Source organism: Malania oleifera, chromosome 7 (assembly GCF_029873635.1).
Source record: "Malania oleifera isolate guangnan ecotype guangnan chromosome 7, ASM2987363v1, whole genome shotgun sequence".
Lineage (NCBI taxonomy): Eukaryota > Viridiplantae > Streptophyta > Magnoliopsida > Santalales > Ximeniaceae > Malania > Malania oleifera.
Window position 1 is genome coordinate 9,246,904 of NC_080423.1, and position 13,245 is coordinate 9,260,148.

At 36.1% G+C, this 13,245-nt stretch overlaps 1 protein-coding gene across 2 annotated transcripts in view; it reads left to right on the top strand.

Moving 5' to 3' along the window:
* Positions 1-13,245, top strand: part of LOC131159551 (asparagine synthetase [glutamine-hydrolyzing] 3) — a 41,114-nt gene that overhangs the window by 16,890 nt on the left and 10,979 nt on the right. For both annotated transcript variants that reach the window (XR_009137816.1, XM_058114564.1), the window contains exons 5-6: positions 645-740; positions 1,350-1,444. Coding sequence is in view for 1 of the 2 variants with exons in the window: in XM_058114564.1 (XP_057970547.1) it covers positions 645-740; positions 1,350-1,444 (191 nt within the window). In the remaining variant the exon portion in view is untranslated. The remainder of the gene's footprint in view (positions 1-644; positions 741-1,349; positions 1,445-13,245) is intronic.

Consider the following 13,245-nt stretch of genomic DNA (forward strand, 5'->3'; position numbering starts at 1 on the left):
TTTTCATGTAGTGTGAGCCATGACCCTATTTTTTGACTCAGCACTTGATCTGGCCGCCACAGTTTGTTTATAACTCTTCCATATTAGATTACCACTTTACCTAAAAGCTTAAGCTATTAGGTTATGAGCCAACAATATATATTAAGCTTTAACACTCCTGTACATGTGCAGCCTGATAGCACATGGAGAGATAAACAAATGATAAATAACTCCCATTATAGGGAATATAATAATTTTTAAGAAATGCCACATAAAAAATACTGGCAACAAGACTAGAACCGAGGATCTCATGGTAAGGCTCTAATACCATATTGAAGTAGGGTAAAATGGAAGACCTGAATCACAATGATAGGTCTCTCTCTCTATTTATAATATATGTTAAGTATGTTGCATTGACCATAATACCATTACTAACTCACGCCTACCAACATTACACTAGCACATAAAAATAATGCTAATGACCAAAATAGCCATTCATATAAGTTAACAAGCCAATTTAAGTTTGATTTGAGTTGGCTTATAGGTGTTTCACCTGTTTATTTATTTTTGTATATGGCAATCAATTTGTTATGTGTTCAATGTTGCTAGCTCTACAAGGAATTATTCCAAATTAAAGCATTGCATTTTTGCTTCTTTCTTTGCAGGATCAATTTGGTTTGCTTCAGAAATGAAAGCTTTAAGTGATGACTGTGAACGATTCTTGTCTTTCCCTCCTGGGCATATATATTCTAGCAAACATGGTATGCATCTGACAAATTGGTATATAAGAAGTTATTATATTGTCCGAAACTTGAATGGAGGTTTTATTGTCTTTATATCATCGGATAGTTTTGAATTTCAGCATGGTTTCATCTGTTCAGTTTTGGGGTCTTTCTAAGTAGAAATTTTTAAGTTGTTCTAATAGTCTTTCTTTATTAGGAAACTTCTAAATTCTTTAAAAAGTTCTGCTTGATTTTATATATTGGAAAATATTTCTGTTTCAATAGCTAGAAAAAAATTGGTAAATTTCTTGTGCAATGTAGAATATCTCCACTCACGTCCAAAACAAACATATGGGCAAAAAGAGGAAGTTCAAGTTTTTTGGTGAGATGTTTAATCATTTTGCAAAATTTTTCCTGGTTTTTGTTCCTCTCACTTTAGTCTGGTAAGTACCATTTGTTTTTAAGGTTTTTAGAAATAAAAAAAGTAATTTAACTTTGTTCTTCTTTTAAAGTTTATTTTTACAATGGTACCTTAAGTCCTCAAGAGGGTATCCTAACAGTGGGAGCACCAGGATAAGCACCTTGACAAGCACAGGTTCTTGGTTTGAACCCCTCAATGGTTTGTATTTTAACATTACCTGTTTGCAGGAGATCTTAGACGATGGTATAACCCACCATGGTATTCAGAGCTTGTACCTTCAACTCCATATGATCCCTTAGTTTTGCGCGAGACTTTTGAGAAGGCATGATCTTAATTCACCTTATATACTTTAAGCATTGGTGCTTTTGTTGTTTTATGGATATTTTCATCAATGACATAATTTGCATTAGTGCAGATATTTGATTGTAGTGCAGCGGAAAAGACATCGCTTAATATTTTTATCTTATTTAACACAGGAATTGAGTTCTTGAATATTGGATGGTCATTTTTCCATAAATAGAACATGCTCTTAGGGGCTTATGCTTTACAACAACTTTTACTATGTGGTTTCTCAATAAAAGCAAAAGGAGATTTTTCCTGAAAATTTGTCATTTATCTGCTTAAATTATCTTTTTGGTTAATAAATTGAGGTGACTTGTTTAGTGCAATCTTTTGTATCCTTTATGTTTTTCTTTTACTACTGTTTTTTGTTATGTTACAAAACAAATGATGACACCGTGATGTAGGACAGTAAGCGGGTATTTGGATGTTGAAGAATAGGGTCAATGGTTTATTGGGTCCTAAGCCAAATGTGCTTAGTTAGTTGGTTCATTAATTATGTGTGTTTAGTTTGCTTGTATTAGGACAATGCATTTTGGGGGCTTCTTGTAATATTTGTGTGTTTTAGGGGTATGCTTGTAAATTAATGTAATTCTACGGGTATATGTGTAATTTCATGTGTAGAGAGATTTTCTTATAAATAGTGTGTGAAAGCATGTAGAAGTTGATCATTGTATTTGAATTTGAAGTGAACGTGAGAGTTCCCCCCTATCTCCTTTCTCCTCTCTTAACCTTCCTTCTCTTCTATTTCATCATCTTTCTGCCCATGGCTGCAGATCCTTGATACTGCCACTGCATCATTTGGTGTCAGAGCCCAACCATGATCTCCATTCTTGCATTTCAATTTCTCCATCTTCCCCTTTTTCTTCTCCTACCTGTTCTTCTCTCATTCCTTCTCTCCTCTGTTCTGTAACTTCTCTGCTGCTTCTTCTTCCTTTTCTTCTCCTCTTCCCTTCTCTTCTCTTTGTTTCTCTCCCGCCATTCTCTCTCTCTCTACACTTCTGATTTCTTGTTCTCTGCCCAGAAATTTTACTTAAAAAACACAAGAAACATTTCTGAAATTTTTCAAAAAATTACAGCTGTGCCCCTTGATTTCAGAACCCTAAGTTCCAGCCAACATTCTGCAACACTACCTCTACAAAATCAAAGAACACCCGACACACCATCTCTTGATGTTTCGTCGTCATCAAATCACCAGAGAAGCTCCACATGCCATCTAAAACATTCCTGGCCGTCCGCATCAAAATCTCCAACTTCCTGTGTTTTTCTCATGACACCACCACCACTACCACTGTAATCCCCACCCCCAAATCTACACTCGATTGAAATTTCATTGCTGGAGGAGCCCTGCTGGCGCCCCACACACGTGGGGGAGTCATTGAACTGCTCTAGTATTTTCCAAACTTGCTTGCTAGAAATTGCCTTCAGCCACGATATTTTGGGCTTTCTCCATAATATTTTGACTTGCAATGAGATATTTTGATTGTGGACATGATATTTTGTGAGCAAGTGTGATAATTTGATTTGAAAGGCTAGAAATTTGCTTGCCAACATCAAGAATCAGGCCAAATTGCTGCCATATTCTGCCATTTGTAAGTAGTTTTGAGAGCTTGTTTTACTTGAAGATTGTTCTTAAGAAATTAAGAGTGAAGTTTGTGGTTTGCGTGAATAACTGATTATTGTTCGCGAATAATTTAAGAATCCTTAGTGATATATAATTGCATCATGTTGACCAATGTTGAATTGTCTGCAAAGGTGGAAAAGTTATCCGTTGGGTACAAAACATGGAAAATGCTTTGGAGATTACTTCTTTGAATAGGCTAACAACCAAAGTTGCAGCCTAAGGTAAAAGACCTATGGATTTTCCTAGCAAACAAGATGGTGGAATAGCTGCTGTTCCTCATGCTTTTGAGTTGTGTGAAGGCCGAAATAATCATTTGAGTAAGGGAATTAAATTAGAAGTCTTAGATTTTAATGGTAATGGTTCTCTTGATGAATTTGATGACTGGATGTATTCTTTGGAGTACTATTTCTGATGATAAGACATGAATGAGGCTAGAAAATTGTATTTGATTGAATCAAAATTGAAGAAAATTGCTCGAATTGGTGGATTAGACAATGGGAGATCTTTAGAAGAAGGAGATTTGCTGACATTAAAACGTGAGATGAGATGAAGAGAGCTATGCAGGAGCGATTTGTGCCTCCCAATTATCAGCAGCCTGTTCATCTCCAACTCTTTGACTAGAAGCAAGAAGAAAGTACAATGACAGAGTACACTAGTAGGGTTTATCATTTGGCTACTTGTGCGGACATAGAATGGAAAGAGGATGTGATGATACCTTTATGCAAGAATAGACTGAAGCCAACTATTGCCTCCAAGCTTGCTGCATGTCATCTCATTAGAGTTAGAGATGCAGTACAGGTTGCCTCTTAGATTGAGGAGGATATACAACGTAATCTTACTAGAGCTACATTAGACCTTTGTTTTGAGAAGAGTACTAGTGGAGTTGAACGAGAGAAGATAGTTGAGCAATTAAGGAAAGGGGTTCAGCCTAATACTGCTCGGAAGACTCTTGAGCATTTCGGAACAACTTCTACGGCCAACCATCACTCAAATTCGTTAGATGTCAAAGTCATGGTTGTTGCTGAAAAAGAAGATGATGAGGACGATGACACTCAAGTGGTTGAAGTTGAAATTGAGATCCCAAGTGACTTAGATGACAATGGTAATGTGAAAATCTGTTAAGTACTTTGACATATGCCATCTTCCCACAAGGTTGAAGAAAAAAGAAGATTGAAGGCAGACCAACATCTTTTAAACTTACATGATTTGCCAAAACCAGCTTTGTACTTTAGTTATTGGTCCTGGTTTCCTGGTTGTACAAATTTAGGGATTTGTTTGGTATTACTGTAAAAAATTATAGAAATGAAAACAAAAAACTAGAAATAGTAACTGAAAACCAAAGACTAGTAACTTGTTTAGTTATATTATAAAAATAAAATAAATTAAAAATTTTATTCAAAAAATTCCATTTTCATCTTTAAATCAAATAATATTATAAAAATATGTTTAAATTAATAAATTGCAAAATAATACTCATTAAAAAATATTATAATAAAAAATAAAAATTATTATAATTATTTTACTTAATTGTTATGCTTCCAAAATTTACTTTACAATAAAAATTTTATTGGACATGTCAATTGGAAAATAGTAAAAATATTTTTTAATTGGATTTTATTATTATTTTTTGAAATTTGTGTATATCTTGTTTCAATTACACTTAAATTCATGTGATCATTTTATTTTAGTTTTGATTTAAAAGTGTATAAAATGAATGATTTAATCCAAAAAAAGTATTTTTGGATATTAAAATTTTGGCAAAAGGTTGTGAAAACAATTGAAAACTATTAAAATTTGGTTTTTCAGTTTTTGTTTTTATTTTTTGGGAACAACAGAAAACTAACTACAAAACAGAAATTGGCAACATAAACAAACGCATTTTTGTAATATGTTTCTTCACTGTGCATAAACAGAAACAAAAACAAAAAATAGAAACAACAATGTAACCAAAAAAGCTCGTAGATCCTGAAGAAGTCGTGAAGAAGTCAAGGGCCCATTTAGTTGTGGAAAACATTTTCCATTTTTCTTCTTTTAGTTTTCCATAGAATTACAAAAATCTTAAGGGCTCGTTTAGTTTTGGGAAACATTTTCTGTTTTCTAATTTTTAATTTTTTGAAGAATTATAAAAATTTTAGTTTATTTTTAAAATTTTCAAGATTCATATTAATAAGGTAGAAAATAAAGAGTTTTTAAATGTGCAAAATAATTTTTCATTTTTTATTTTTAAATTTTGAAATAATCTCATGAAGACAACTTTGTTTTCCAACTCTTCAAATTTTATATAAAGGTAATATTTGGAATCTTGAATCTTGGGGCTTGAATTTGGATTTGTGTGGATTTAGAAGAAATTCTATACATAATCCACACAAATTAAAGTCCACGATTCGAATCTCATTCTCCTATACAAAGTAAGAGTTGGAAATATTGAAAAATAATGAAAAGATGTTTTCCAACTTTTCTACATAAATTTGGGAAATTGGAAAATGAGGTGACATTTATGTAACTATTTGAAAATTTTAAAATGAAAAATAAAACTATTTTTACAAGCAAATAGTGTCAAAATTGTTTATTGTTATTCATTTGTTTCTTGGAAATTTTTTAAAAATGAAAAATTAGCTAATGTTTTTATAATTTGTTGAAAAACTAAATGGAAAATAAAAATTGTTTTTAAAACTAAACGGGCCGTAGCTTATTTTTTAGTTTTTCGAGTTTCGTATTAGAGAGGCAGAAAATAAAGAGTTTGTTTAAATGTGCAAAACAAAGTTTCATCTTTTATTTCTAAATTTCAGAATAATTACAACAAAGACAAGTTGTTTTTCAATTTTCCAAAAATTATATAAGGTAGCATTGGGGATCATGGATTTTTTGGGGCTTGAATTTGGATTTGTATGGGTTTGGAAGAAATTCAATACATAATCCACACAAAAGATTTGCATTCCATGCTCATCTACGCGTAGTAAGAGTTAAAAATCTAGAAAATAATAAAAAGATGTTTTCCAACTTTTTTTTATAAATTTGGAAAATTGGAAAACAAGGTGGCATTTTTATAATTATTTGAAAAATTAGAAATAGAAAATGAAACTATGTTTACAAGCCCAAAACTTTCTATTGTTCATTTATTTTATACAGATGTTGTAAAAATGAAAAATTAAATACCTTTTCTTGTAGAAAATAAAAACTGTTTTCCACAACTAAACGTGTTCTAAATTTGGAAGTTGAACCTCATCCCAATTTATAAAAAACTTGCTCGAGTGAATAATGCCAACTTGAGGGTCCATGATTGTTGCTTTTTCGCCTTCAAGATTGGTTCCATTGTGGAGACAATGCAATGTGAAATCTATCCTCTCAAAATTTATGATATCCTTTTAGGCCGTTCATGGTTATTTGATCAGAAGGTTAAGCATGATGGATATTAGAATTTTTATTCCCTCACCATTGACATGAAGTATAAGTTGATGCCATCTTGAGCTCTTCCATTATGAAGTTGAAGTGTATCTCCAGTTCCTTTCTTATGAAGTGAGATGATTCTATTCACGATGATGGACTCCTTGTTACTTTCCTCCATCGAGTTCTTTCCAGAAGTGGTGAACTGATGTAGGACAAGAAGTAGGTATGTGGATGTTGAAGAATAAGGTCTACCGTTTATTGGATCCTAAACCCAAATGCGATTGGATCATCATTTTTTTCATAAATAGAACATGCTCGTAGGTGCTTATGTTTTACAATTACTTTTACAATGTGGTTTCTCAATAAAAGTGAAAGGGGATTTTTCCTGAAAATTTGTCATATAGCCTCTTAAATTACTTTTTGGTTAATAAATTGAGGTGACTTGTTTGGTGCAATATTTTTTATCTTTTATGTTTTTCATTTTCTACTGTTTTTGTTATGTTGCAAAATAAGTGATGACAATGTATGTAGGACAAGAAGCGGGTATTTGGATGTTGAAGAATAGGGTCTGTTAAAAATATGTTTATTTATTTATTTATTGTGGCTTTTATCACAGCCGTTGGATCGTCTCTAAATCCAACGGTTGTGTGGTGTCATATATATGTTTGTAAGTCATGGGAAAAAGAGCTTATTGCTTGTCATTTTGTGCAAGGAGAGCTTGAGGGGACTTTCTCTCTAGGAAGATTTTTCCTTCACTGGTTTGACAGGTGAAGGGATGTACAGGGGATCTAGGATTGGGGAGAGTCTGATTAGATCTTGTACTGCCATCGTTTCATAGTGGGTTTTTTCTCCCGGTGCACACTCCGTGGACGTAGGCAATCTTGCCGAACCACGTAAAATCTCTCGTCCACATTTTTTCTGTGAATGTTCTTTGTGCTATTTATTTTGTTGATCGGAAGATTAAAGTCGCGGCACGTCAACAAGTTGTATCAGAGCACGGTTTCGATTGGGTGCATATCTGATAGATCGAAAGAAATTTTTTTGGATAGTTTTTCGGCTGGAGTGCTCAAGATCAGAGTGGTTCGTTCAGATCGGATTGAGGTATGCGGATTCAAATCAGATGCTGGAAAATTATTCCAGAATTTTTTTCCAATTGAAGGAGGATCATTTTTTCAATTGAAGGTGTGAAAAAAAAATTGGGAAGAAGAAATTTTTTTTTTTCGCGGATGAAGAACATAATGAACAGTGCCAGAATTGGGTGACAGACCCGAATTTAGAATTAGGTTGGGTACGGAATGCAATGGGTTGACATGCGGGTCAAGAGGCTGGGTTGCAGGTCGGATCCAAGCGGAACCTGCCGGGTCAAGGCACGGGTCAGCATCCGGGTCGACTAGAACACGTGTGGGTTGCACGTGCAGTGGAGCAGGGACCCGGGTCGAGCGGAACGGGTTGGATCCTCCGCATGGAACATTGACGTCAGGCTGATGTCATCCTGACAAGTGCTGACGTTAGAGGAGAGAGAGAAAAAAAAGGGAGAGAAAAAAAAATTTTAATTGGGGAGTACTTCGACGGCCAGGTTCGAGGTGGAGCCTTTTAGTGGAAAAAATAATTTCAGTTTGTGGTAGAGCACTGTGAAGGATGTGTTGGTCCAATAGGGACTGATTAAAGCATTGTATGGGAAAGACAAGAAGCCAGAGACTATGTCAGATGATCAGTGGGAGGAGCTGGAAACGAAAGCAGTAAGTACCATTCGCTTAAGTTTAGCTCCAGAAATTAAATATAGTGTGTTGAATGAAACATCACCAGCTGAGCTTTGGAAAAAATTGAAGAATATTTATGTGTCCAAGTCTTTAGTTAATGGACTGTATTTGAAGAAATAGTTGTATCAGTTGAGGATGATTGAGGGCACAAAAGTCAGAGACTACCTCAATTATTTCAATAAAATAATCAGGCAGTTGCTGAGTATTGAGGTAAAAATTGAGGAGGAAGATAAAATACTAATTCTGTGTTATTCGCTTCCTAGTTCACTTGATACTTTGAAAACCACACTACTTCTAGGTAAGGAGACTCTTATAGTTGATGAGATGACTACTGCCATTTTGGAGAGTGAGAATTTTCACAAATCAGATTATCCAGGACATGGAGAAGGGTTGGTGGCTAAAGGTGAGTCTAGCCAACAGCGGGGCAGGAGTTCTAGCAGGGGTAATTGGAATTGAGGGAAATCTCGATCCAAGTCCAGGGGTAAGAATGGGAATTGGAGGAGTGGTTGTTTTTATTGTGGGAAAGAAGGGGCATATGAAGAAGGACTGTCTAAGGACTAGAAGAAGACTGAGCAGGCTACTGTAGTGGAGAGCAGTTCATCAGTTTTGTATGGGGATCTTTTGGCTGTTACTACAGATGCCAGTTACTTAGGCGATACCTGGACTTTGGATTCGGCGTGCTCATATCATATGTGTCCATACAGGTACTGGTTTGACTCCTATGAACCAATCTCTGGAGGGACGGTGTTGATGGGTAATGATGCTTCCTGTGGTATTCTTGGTATTGGAACGGTCAGAATCAGGATGTTTGATGGTGTGGTTAGAACCATCAGGGGTGTGAGGCATGTTCCATATCTGAAAAAGCATCTGATTTCCTTGGGCTCTTTGGACAGTAATGGTTTCTCTTTTTCAGCTAGGGATGGTGTGCTGAAAGTGGCTAGAGGTTCACTGGTAGTAATGAAGGGTCATCTGAGGAACAATTTGTACACTGTGGTGGGTAGCACAGTGACATGTGGAGCTGCAGCTAGTACCTCTTCAGATACAAATACAGATGATACTTCTCTGAGGCATATGAGGCTGAGTCACATGAGTGAGCGTGGTTTGCAGGAGCTGCACAGGCGGAACTTACTGGGAGGTAATTCTTGTTGTAAGCTTAAGTTCTGTAAATACTGTTTGTTTGGTAAACAATGCAGGGTGAGTTTCAGAACAGGAAAGCATATGAGCAAAGGGTTGTTGGAGTACATTCATTCAGATGTATGGGGTCCAGTACAGGTATAGTCTCACAGTGGTGCTATTTATTTTGTCTCATATATTGATGACTTTTCCAGGAAAATCTGGGTGTATTTTTTGAAGCACAGGAATGAAAAACTCAGGTAGAGAAACAAATAGGGAAACAGGTGAAGTTTTTGAGATCTGACAATGGATTGGAGTACAAAAATAGCCAGTTAATTGACTTCTGTAAGGAAGAGGGGATCACTAGGCACTATACAGTTCCATATGGGCCACGACAGAATGGGGTGGCTGAAAGGATGAACATAACATTACTAGAGAGGGCAAGATGTATGAGGATTCAGGGAAGAAGCAGTGAGTATGGCATGCTACCTGGTAAACAGGTCTCCTTCTGCAGCTATTGATGCAAAGATTCCTAAGGAGGTATGGGCAAGTAAGCCAGTAGATTACTCTGTGTTGAGAATATTTGGTTGTCCATCGTATGTGCATGTGCAAGAATAGGAAAGATCAAAGGTGGACTCTTAAGTCCAAATCGTGTGTATTTCTTGGTTTCTAAGAAGGAGTGAAGGGATACCGGTTGTGGGACCCTATGGCACGGAAGGTTATCATTAGCAGGGATGTGGTCTTCGATGAGGAAGCCATGTTGAAGGGGAATGCTGATAAGAATGTGTAGTCTGATTCAGCGGGAGTACCTATTTAGGTGGAGTTGGACAGTATTCAGAATTCAGGTATGGGTAATACTCAGACTACTGTTGTTGATTCCGTTGCACAATACAGTGAGACAAGCTACAGTTCCTCAGGGAATTTCTTAGACAGGTGATAGACATGAGCTGAGAGGGCTAACCACCGGCAGAGAAAGGAGGAATGTTAAGCCTCCAGTTAGGTATGGGTTTAAGGACTTAGTTGCATTTGCTCTGATTACTAGTAGTGGAGATCCTTCTGATTTTCAGGAAGCAGTTCAGAGTTCTGAATGAGATAGTTGGCTTGGAGCCATGGTTGAGGAGATGGAGTCTCTTCATAAGAATAACACTTGGGTGTTGGTTCAGAAGCCCTAGGACAGGAAGTTGATTGGTTGTAAGTGGGTTTTCAGAAAGAAAGAACCTACTTCAGAATTAGAAGGGATAAAATATAAGACCAGGTTAGTAGCAAAATTATACAAATAGGAAGAAGGTATAGATTATAATGAAATCTTTTCTCCTGTGGTTAAGCATGCTTCTATTAAATCCTTGTTAGCATTGGTTGCCATGCATGATTTAGATCTGGAACAGATGGATGTAAAGACAGCTTTCCTTCATGGTGAGTTGGAGGAAGATATCTTTATGGAGCAATTGGAGGGGTTTGTGGAACAAGGTAAAGAACACCTGGTAGGTAAGTTGAATAGGTCTCTTTATGGTTTAAAGCAATCCCCTAGGCAATGGTATAAGAGGTTTGATTCTTATATGTTGAGGATTGGGTATGTTAGAAGTAGTTATGATAGTTGTGTTTACTTTAGATTGCTTAACAGTGGTGTATATGTGATCCTTATGCTATATGTGGATGACACGTTGATTGCCTCTAACAATACTGATGAGTTGAATGTGTTGAAAGCCAGGTTATAGGATGAGTTTGAGATGAAGGATCTTGGTGCAGCTAAAAAGATTCTTGGCATGGAAATTAGGAGGGACAAACAACAAAAAAATGCTGTGGTTGTCACAGGGTAAGTATATTGAGAAGGTGTTGGAAAGGTTTAATATGGATAAGGCTAAACCGGTAAGTACACCTCTAGCTGCTCATTTTCAGTTGTCTGCTAAACTGTGTCCTTCTACTGATGAGGATAAGTTGAATATGGCTAGTGTGCCTTATGCCAGTGCAGTAGGGAGTCTGATGTAATGCTATGGTATGTAGTAGACTAGACTTGTCATATGCAGTTAGTTTGGTAAGCAAATATATGGCTAATCCAGGTAGAATGCATTGGAATGCAGTGAAATGGATTTTCAGATATTTGCGTGGCACTTCTGATTATGGTATCTTGTTTGAAAGTACTGATGATTGTAATGTTCAGGGTTATGTGGACTCCGATTATGCAGGTGATTTGGATAAGAGGAGGTCTACTTCTGACTTCATTTTTACCATGGCTGGTGGTTCCATTAGTTGGAAGGCTATGTTGCAACCTACTACAACTTTTTCTTCTATAGAAGCTGAATACATAGCTTTGGCAGAGGCAGTTAAGGAGGCTTTGTGGTTAACTGGACTGATTCAAGAACTTGGTGTTATGTAGGATAGGTTACACGTATTTTGTGATAGTCAAAGTGCAATCCACTTGGCAAGGAATCAGGTCTACCACTCTCGCACAAAGCTTATTGACATGCGGTACCATGCAGTTAGAGGTTGGGTTGAAAGTGGTAAGTTCTAGTTATTGAAGATCCACACAGATGGAAATGCTGCAGATATGCTCACGAAGCTTGTTACATTAGCTAAGTTCTAGCGCTGTTTGGACTTAGTTAATGTAGTCTCTTGTTGATTGTTGACAGAGCATCCCAGAGGGTGGGGATGGAATGTTGTGCTTGGCTGTGATTAAAAGTCAAGGTGGAGATTGTTGAAAAATATGTTTATTTATTTATTGTGGCTTTTATCACAGCTGTTGGATTGTCTCTAAATCCAACGGTTGTGTGGTGCCATATATATGTTTGTAAGCCATGAGAAAAAGAGTGTATTGCTTGTCATTTTGTGCAGGAGAGCTTGAGGGGGCTTTCTCTCTAGGAACATTTTTCCTTCATTGGGTTGACAGGTGAAGGGGTGTACAGGGGATCTGGGATCGGGGGAGAGTCCGATCAGATCTTGTACTACCATCGTTTCATAGTGGATTTTTTCTCCAGGTGCACGCTCCGAGGACGTAGGCAATCTTGCCGAACTACGTAAAATCTCTCGTCTACTTTTTTTTTTGTGAATATTCTTTGTGCTATTTATTTTGTTGATCGGAAGATTAAAATCACTGCGCGTCAACAGGGTCAATTGTTGTTTATTTGGTCCTAAACCCAAATGTGCTTAGTCAGTTGTTTAATTATGTGTGTTTAGTTTGCTTGTATGAGGATAATTCATTTTGGGGGCTTGTTTGTAATATTTGTGTATTTTAGAGGTATGTTTGTAAATTAATGTAGTTTTAGTGTTAAATGTGTAATTTCATGTGTAGAGGCTTTCTTATAAATGGTGTGTGAAAGTGTTGAAATTGGTTGTTGAATTGAATTTGAAGTGAACGTGAGATTTCCCCCTCGTATCTCCCCTCTTCTCATTCCAATTTCTTCATCTTTCTCTCCATGGCTGCAGACCTTTGATGCTCCCCCTGTATCACAATGTGTTTGTTTAAATTCTAATCATACTTTGTTATAAACTCAATCTTTCAATTTATTACTATTGTTTTATTTGTTAATGTTTAATAGTGTACTATTAAATGGCTTAGTACTTGATTATGAAACATTTTTTTTTTATTGTTTTGTGAATGAAGGATGACATAACAATTAATTGTTATTTGATCCACGGACAAAAACAAACATGCGTTTAATCATGTTTTTATTTTGTTTCAGTTTTGGGAATAAAATCAAATAGGTTGCTTTTCATAATTAATTTGTTTCAGTGGTTTTTTACCCTGGTTTTTAGTTTTTGTTATCATAATTTGATGATGATACCAAATTACCCCTTAGTTAAACTCAAGGAGAATTTGGACATTAATCTGCTGAATGTGAAATAGGTTGCATCTTTAGATGGGTGAATGGTGATGCAAGAATAAGCAAAATAACAAATGGTCGT